Raw genomic sequence first — 7,829 nt, 5'->3', positions numbered from 1 at the left:
CTCGACTGATATTTCAGGCATGCTGGGATTCTCAGGAACAAGTGTCAGTTGTCGATCATTAATTCTTGCACGACGATGTCTGGCAACGTAAAAAGCACTCAAAGCACGTTGCCAGCTTGAAAAACATACGGAAAGATTTTTTTCCCCTGCAGGCCAACTAGTTGCATGTCGACGTGAGTGTTTGCGTGTGCAGTGAGGTCGATCATCGTTTTATTACACGCGCAAGCTTGAAAACGATTAGTCAGCGCGCTCGGACTGCGCGCATTGTCCGTGAAGTGGCCATTTATAATGCGCGTCATGATTTTTGTATTGTGGACTTACGTTCATTCGAAGATAGGTCCGCGCGTTGCATGAACCTCCCGCGAAGAGGAAAATCCAGAACTTTTCCAAATCGTCAACAGGCACAGCAGAAAGTAGCGCCGAGTGTCAAGTTGTTCGCTGATTTATTCATGACTGCTCTCGCGTATCTTGCACAATTGTCACGATACAGGTATTTACACAAGACGTCAGCTTCATTATTCAACGCGGTTACTCGATGCGAACGACGGCAACAAAAAAAAAAAAGACTCGACGAGCGCGAGGCAAGCAGCGTGCGTTTTCGTTTCCTCGATTGCGTCACACCGCCGGCTGGCTACGATCTCGACGGTCCAGCGAACGTGCACTAAATGCGCGCGCGCATATTTAGACTCGCGTACACGTGAAATCGCGACAAATTGATCGATCTCGCGCGATGCGCTTTTTTTTCGTCGTCCTTCGATAACGTCCTTTCCGGCGTATCTTCTTGGCGCTCGGCGACGACCATGATGACGACGTTAATGACGACAATTTCACGGCGGCCGGCTAATTGCGCGCGTACGGCGCGATGATTCGCAAATGCCCCTCGGCGCAACGAGGTGAGATCCCATTTCCGAAGCCGCGCGGCGCTCGCTGTCGTCACGCGGCGGAGAAAGTCAGTTTTCTCGCTGCGCGGCGCCCAGGGAATAACATAACGCGCGCGTGCGTGTCGCGTGGGAAAGTCGCTGAAATTCGGCTCGCTCGCTAATGAGCAGGCGTCGAGCGCTAGCACAACGACGATCGTGGGTGCGCAAAACGCAGTTTCGGCTTTTCCTGCGCGCCGAGGAGGTCGGGGTCGACGCGATTGAAAGTCAAATGTTATTGAGCGCTGTCAGCGTGGCGACATCACCGCATCAGTGACGAGCATGGTTCTTCTCCTCGTATTTCGCGGACGCTTTTTTTTTTTCGAATACTTACTCACAGCTGGTACACGGCCAGTCGTGCAGATGCATAATCGGGCGACGGGTTTTTACGCGCGAGCGAGGCGCGAGTCTCCGCAAGTCAGTTCGAGAGCTGCACTCGCGCGGCCCGCAGCGCACTTTCGGTGATCCGTCCGTGCAGCGAACACTTGCGAAACTCAAAGTCGCACAATCGAAGCGATTTTGGCAAGTGATTCTAGTTCTAAAGTTCAAAGATGCGGCATAGAGTCCGCGAGTAAGCCCAAGCTATTTCGGGTGAAAAGCAGCGCTTCTTGGCAGCGCGAGGCCCAAGAAGCTCTCGTCTGCTGCGAGCCCGCGAGTAAAATAAGCCGTTGGCGCGCGCGCGCGCGCTTAGTCACGAGCTGACTGGTCGAGCGCTGCAGACGATAAAGGATGAGCGAGAGGAAGCGTACCGTGATACTGCACAAACGGCCGCAGGACGACGGGTCGGGAGCCGCGACCTCCTCCGGATCGCCGCCGCCTCGCAGGAGCCGAAAGGCCAACTACAGAGCCGACGAGCGAATCCTCGATAGGGCTGTGGTCGTGCCGCCGCCGCGCATAATGCAGCACCTAGCGCCGAGATGTAAATCTTTGGCTTCCTTCGCTTCGTTTGGCTTGGTTTTCTCAAACACGCTCCTTGTGATTGCAGCTTCGCAAGCACCGATGACGTCGCTCGACGATAATCCGAAGCGCGCCCGGCCGAGGCAGAGCAACAGCAGCAGCATGGCCGACAGAGCCGGTGAGTCTTGCTCCGAAAACGAGTGGTCGTTGCTGGCCCACGGGCTAGTTGAACAACGAAGCCGCTTTGCTTCACAGAGCAAAGCAGACGAGGCCGAGAGAGGGTCCAGGACCTGAAGCTTGACAGGGACAAGGAGGAAGAGGACGACGACGACATGGGCAGAGCAGTGCAGGTCATCCACGTTCATCCGGATCACAGTTTCGAGCTGGACGAGGAGGCCCTGGCGAAGATTCTGCTGTCGGAAGACGTGCGCGAGCGTAGCGTGGTCGTGGTCTCGGTGGCAGGAGCTTTCCGCAAGGGCAAGAGCTTCCTGCTGGACTTTTTCCTGCGCTACATGAACAGTCGCTACGGCAACGGCACCGGCAGCAACGAGCGACATACGAGCAACGAGGACGACTGGCTGGGAGGCGAGCACGACCCGCTCAGCGGATTCTCGTGGCGAGGCGGCAGCGAGCGCGACACCACCGGCATTCTAGTGTGGTCGAGGGTGTTCCCGGCCACGCTGCCGAATGGCGAGCACGTGGCCGTGCTGCTGATGGACACGCAAGGCGCCTTCGACAGTCAGTCGACGGTTCGGGACTGCGCCACGGTGTTCGCGCTCAGCACGATGCTGTCGTCCGTGCAGATTTACAACCTGTCGCAGAACATCCAGGAGGACGACTTGCAGCATCTTCAGCTGTTCACCGAGTATGGCAGGCTCGCTCTAGAACGCTCGGGCAGCACGCCATTCCAGCGACTGCAGTTCCTCGTGCGCGACTGGAGCTATCCCTACGAGGCGGCTTACGGTGCCGAAGGCGGCAAGAAGATCCTCGAGAGGCGTCTGCAGATCTCGGACGCGCAGCATCCCGAGCTGCAGAGCTTGCGCAAGCACATCGCGTCGTGCTTCAGCGAGATCTCCTGCTTCCTCATGCCGCATCCGGGATTGACGATCGCCACCAATCCCAAGTTCGACGGACGTCTCGCCGAGATCGAGAGCGAGTTCAAGGAGCAGCTGCGACGCCTCATTCCCATGCTGCTCGCCCCCGAGAATCTCGTCACCAAAAAGATCAACGGCCAAGTGGTGAAAGCTCGCGAGCTCCTCGAGTACTTCAAGAGTTATATCAAGATTTATAAGGGAGACGAGTTACCCGAGCCCAAGAGTATGCTCGTTGCTACTGCCGAGGCTAACAATCTCTCAGCCGTTGCTGAGGCCAAGGATCTCTATCTCAGCATGATGGAGTGTGTGTGCGGCGGGACCAAGCCATTCCTTGCCACTGCTCACCTCGAGTCCGAGCACCACCGTTGCGTGGACAAAGCTCTGCATCAATTCCAGAATAAAAGAAAAATGGGTGGAGAGGAGTTTAGCCAAATGTACATGGAGAAGCTGCAAAAGGTTCGGTCGAACTTGTATTTTTTATTAATTATTTGTTCTCATTGGCTTACTTATGGTTTACGTTCAATTGCAGGACATAGAAGACTCTTTTCAACAGTTCAAAGCGCACAATGAGAGCAAAAACATTTTCAAAGCTGGACGGACTCCCGCGGTGTTTGTGGTTATAGCTGTGGCAACCTACATAGCTTCCGGGATACTTGGTCTGGTTGGTCTTTACACCTTGTCTTATATCTGTAACCTCATTATGGGTATCGCCCTACTCACACTTGTACTCTGGTCATATATTCGGTACGTTTTCATTCTTTTTACTTCTATGTTATCCGAGTTCGCCAAGTTACGTTGATGTTTACTTTTTCACAGGTATAGCGGAGAATTTCGTGAATTGGGAACCACTATCGACGATCTAGCTACTATGATATGGGAAAATGTAAGTATTATTTAGTCTTTCACAGTTACTTTCATAGTTCCATAGTAAAGTGTTGTTTACTTTATTTCTTTGATTTCAACAAGTTGATCAACTCGGTTGATTTTCAATCACAATGATAGTTTTAGACCTATAATCGTTAAATACTAACTTAATTAAACCATCGCAATTTTAACAATAACGTAGGCCCAAACTAACTTACGGCACTTTTTGTTCCTACAGGCCTGGCATTGTGCTCACCTCGTGCATAAACTAAGATACCTTGTTATATCCGTGATCCTTACGTCCTTTGCAATACCGTCCCTTGCATTTTTTTATAATTACCTACACAAGTATCGCTTCATCTGATATAATTCAGTCTTCATTGCATAATTTTGATTCTATCCAATACATTACATTCTTCACTTATTTTGTTTGGTTGTGGTTAATTTGCTGATCCCCTCATATTTATATCTCTTTTGTTCGTTGAACTAGCCTGCTATTTTTATTCGTTTGATAAACATACATAAATCATTCTTTTATTTATTTTTTCTCTCTCGTTTACAATCTGAAGCAATATAAGGATCAGTGCTCAATTAAGGTATGATCGTCGTTGCGTGAATACTTTAATTTTATTGTAACCTTTATGGTATTTCTAACACTTCTGCTGTTACGAATAGCACTAATGTTTTTTGTGCAATAATGTTGAAACATAAATGTTTAATTGCACAGTTTGTAACAAAACTATACTTTCATAATGTCTTTATTCTTAAATAATCGTTACATAATAAAGAGCAAAATGGTTTTCATTAAAGGCATATGTTTCATTATTCTTATTGGCAACAAACAAAAATTGAACAATTAACCGTTAAGTGTAGCTACTTGGTCTTATTACAATACAAAGCATTAACTTATATTTACTGTAATAACTTAAATTTTTTATATTCTATCTTTTTCTTTTGTCCAGTTAATGAAACCAGTGTATCAGCAGTTTGTGGAAAAATCTGTACATGTGGCAGTAGTACAAGCTGCTGAAATAGCTACAAATGCAACAATGGGTGCCAGTGTTACTGCCAATGGTAAACCGAAGTTGTCGTAATGTTTACTCTCTGGATGGTGTCAAAAATTTACAAAAGAACAAAATACAACGGTATTAAAAGTGAATATCGTGTCCCTTGAATAGGTATATTTGATTAAGATCATAAAAATGTGAAAAAATAAGTTAGAAAAAGTTAGATTTGGAACTGTTGGTAATTTTGCCACCATTTTCAGATACATTTAGCTCAGCTATCAAGATTTGGACGTTTGTACAGTAAATTAGGAATCAGTGTTAGGTTGTTATAAATTTTTGAATACCAACTACAATAATTTGTATATCATCTTGTTATCAAAACACATCTTAATACTAAGGAATAATATTAGCAGAAAAGTATGAATTCGAGTCTATTTTTTCTATTCTTTTTACTGGCATCAGAGCTTTCCAAACGTGTCTCAAATGTTCAGGATGCTAGCATGATGTTTCATATTTTCATTTGGTAGCTTTCAATTTTTATTGTACATTTCTATACTGATACTGCTGTCTTTTTACATCATAGAATTGCATAAACTTTTTTCTTTATTTGCTAATCACAATCTGAGTCGCTATGTTATAAATTTTTCCAACAAAATCTAATTAAACTTTATACTGATAAATATCCTATGATTTCATATGCCCATTATTATAGTTGAACAGATTATGATTTTTCATCGACTTGTTCAAATATGCCATAGCGCTGATGATGATATATTATTTTAATCGACATTCATAAAATTATATCAAAAGATCTTGCCATTTAAATAATTATTATAGCTGTCAAATATTTTCATCAAATATTCTAAGTTTAAAACGAAATCAAAAAGGATAAATAATATATGTCCTTTTATATTAAAACGCGGCTCGCTTTATATATAAAAATTCACCTAATATAGTCATATAATTTTAATAACGTTGAATAGGTTTGCAAATGTTAATGTTATTAATTGGATTGTCAGGTGAAGGTTTTGATTATTTATGATGAGTAAAAAAATCTTATTGTTATACTGTTTCATTATTTAATGTTAACTAATGAAGTTGTCTTTTTTTTAATCTATTACTAAATCTAATATATTAAAAACATTTTAATAAAAATTCAAACATTGTAACTTTTTCTATTTTTTTTTATACGTTATAAATACCATTTGTGAAATTTAGATGGTTAATTTTGTAATAAAAAGTAGATCCCAAGGAAGGTGTAAGTCTTTTTAATTACAATTGAATTCAAATTCTGTAAAAAAAAATAATAAAAATAGATCTACTTGGTGTAAGAAAGGACATGTGAAAATAAATAAGTATTTTTATATAACATTGTCTTCAAAATTTATTTCTATATAAACACTAAAAAATTTACAAACTTACAAATATGTCAATATCATGATTATTTAAACCTTGAACATTTTCCTTACCATATCTTCATAAGCGTGAACTGAACTACGCCATTGTTCATTGTAATAATTAAATTTTTCTAGCGCCCTGCTGTTATTAGGTTCTAAATATACAACTATTTTCAAATCATCAATTGCCTTCTTGTAATTTCTCAAATTTCCATATGCTACACCTCTTCTGTATAATGCTTTGACATTATTTTCTTCTTTAGCTAATACTTTACAGCATAAAGCTATGGCATTGTCATAATTTTTTCTTATTAATTGACATTCAGCCATGTTGTTGTACAAAATATGCTTTAGTTCTACAATTTTATATTCTAATGGTTTATCAATATCTTCTAGTGGCTCTAAAGTTATTAAAATTTTACATGCTTTACTAAATCTATAAAATGCATCAACAATCCTTTTTGCTTTGAAAAGTTCAACTCCCTTTAGTTTATATTTCATAGCGTTCTCATACTTTTCTTCTTCAGTCCATAGCCAAATAGGTTTATAAAACTCACATGATTTCAAAGTTAGTTCTAATGTTAGTATAATTTTCTCCATTGCTAAATCATTAGGTATAACTTTTATTGTTGTCAAACTTTGCTCATTTAATGACATTGTTTGAACAGCTCTTTCAATACATCTGTCAACCGTTGAACATGCATGGCCTATAACAATGACTTGAATTCCAGCTGCTTCAATGATTTCACTGTGCAAATAATTTTTTATCTGTTCAACAGATAAATTTACAGATTTAAGGTTGTCTATGTACACATTGCAAGCAGACATTTCAGTTGGCTTCTGTGAGAAGCTGCCTTTTTGTATTATTTCCTTTTTAATAAGCTTATCTGATGATTCCCAAGTAGTCATGATTTCTGGGGATACTCTGTAAAATTGATTTCATGATTTATGTAAAGAATTTAGCAAGTTTGAAATTCCTGCATTTTACATCTATATATTCTTTCAAAACATAATAAATACACAATTTATAAGTGAGTAAAATATAAACAAAACCAAAATTACATGTTACTTTTATTATTTTTGATACTAGTTTTTAAAACTAATGCATTTGTAAGACGAAATTAACAATTTTCATACTATACTACTTACAGTTTGTTGGATAAAAACTGCAGTCCACATTCACCTCGAGTTTCGACCTCACTAATATTCCTGGCAGATATAGATTATTTGACAACGAAACGTTCCTGAAGTCGATATTTAATTTGAAATGATTATACTATAAAACTACGGGCTCCTGCTTCTATAAACTATAATAACTAAGTTGCCGGCAAATGAATTTTTCAACAAAACACAGGCACTATAGCACACCGATCACATAATTGACATACTACTACACTAGTCATACCAAATCAAACCTGTATAAAGTCTAAATCGTATCTAATCTATTCTAATTCTAAATCGTATAAAAAGAAAAAAGAAAACAGACAGATGTTTTCTATGACTAACCTATATACAAATAATTTGTTAATATCAACGACCTACCGGCTGTTGGTAGTACAGGATACTTGCTACCACCATTATAAGCCGCAGCTACACTACTATACTGTCTCGGCTTGTATTGTCGGAACTTGCAGAGAACCGAATATTCAGTTG

The 7,829-nt window shown here is 41.3% G+C and overlaps 2 protein-coding genes across 3 annotated transcripts; one reads left to right on the top strand and one right to left on the bottom strand.

The window, feature by feature from the left end:
* Positions 1-498: 498 nt before the first annotated feature.
* LOC131674366 (atlastin) lies at positions 499-6,034 on the top strand. 2 transcript variants are annotated; one of them, XR_009302812.1, is made up of 7 exons: positions 499-1,836; positions 1,903-1,992; positions 2,070-3,364; positions 3,438-3,652; positions 3,725-3,791; positions 4,011-4,368; positions 4,735-4,873. XR_009302812.1 is itself a non-coding variant. In XM_058952998.1 (6 exons), the coding sequence occupies exons 1-6, from the start codon at positions 1,647-1,649 to the stop codon at positions 4,864-4,866; spliced, it is 1,989 nt and encodes a 662-aa protein (XP_058808981.1). In that variant the 5' UTR covers positions 499-1,646; the 3' UTR covers positions 4,867-6,034. The 2 variants fall into 2 exon arrangements, 1 of the variants encoding a protein (XP_058808981.1); XM_058952998.1 differs by lacking the exon at positions 4,011-4,368 and having other exon boundaries at positions 4,735-6,034.
* A 122-nt stretch (positions 6,035-6,156) lies between these two features.
* LOC131674367 (FK506-binding protein-like) lies at positions 6,157-7,824 on the bottom strand. The gene is made up of 3 exons (XM_058952999.1): positions 7,719-7,824; positions 7,326-7,420; positions 6,157-7,101 (listed from the first exon to the last, which is right to left on the bottom strand). The coding sequence occupies exon 3, from the start codon at positions 7,083-7,085 to the stop codon at positions 6,225-6,227; it is 861 nt and encodes a 286-aa protein (XP_058808982.1). The 5' UTR covers positions 7,086-7,101; positions 7,326-7,420; positions 7,719-7,824; the 3' UTR covers positions 6,157-6,224.
* Positions 7,825-7,829: the final 5 nt, after the last annotated feature.

The sequence above is a fragment of the Phymastichus coffea genome, unplaced genomic scaffold (genome assembly GCF_024137745.1).
Source record: "Phymastichus coffea isolate CEN01 unplaced genomic scaffold, Cenicafe_Pcof_1.1 PCOF00234, whole genome shotgun sequence".
In the NCBI taxonomy this organism is placed as follows: Eukaryota; Metazoa; Arthropoda; class Insecta; order Hymenoptera; family Eulophidae; genus Phymastichus; species Phymastichus coffea.
Note: the sequence above shows the minus strand (reverse complement) of the source record. Positions and strands in the feature narration are given on the sequence as shown.

Bases quoted from the DNA above. Each gene is read 5' to 3' on its own strand.
- LOC131674366 (XM_058952998.1), top strand. From the start codon at position 1,647: ATGAGCGAGAGGAAGCGTACCGTGATACTGCACAAACGGCCGCAGGAC. The intron at 1,837-1,902 runs GTAAATCTTTGG...TTGTGATTGCAG, and splicing joins GCAGCACCTAGCGCCGAGAT to CTTCGCAAGCACCGATGACG. The intron at 3,365-3,437 runs GTTCGGTCGAAC...GTTCAATTGCAG, and splicing joins ACATGGAGAAGCTGCAAAAG to GACATAGAAGACTCTTTTCA.
- LOC131674367 (XM_058952999.1), bottom strand. From the start codon at position 7,085: ATGACTACTTGGGAATCATCAGATAAGCTTATTAAAAAGGAAATAATA.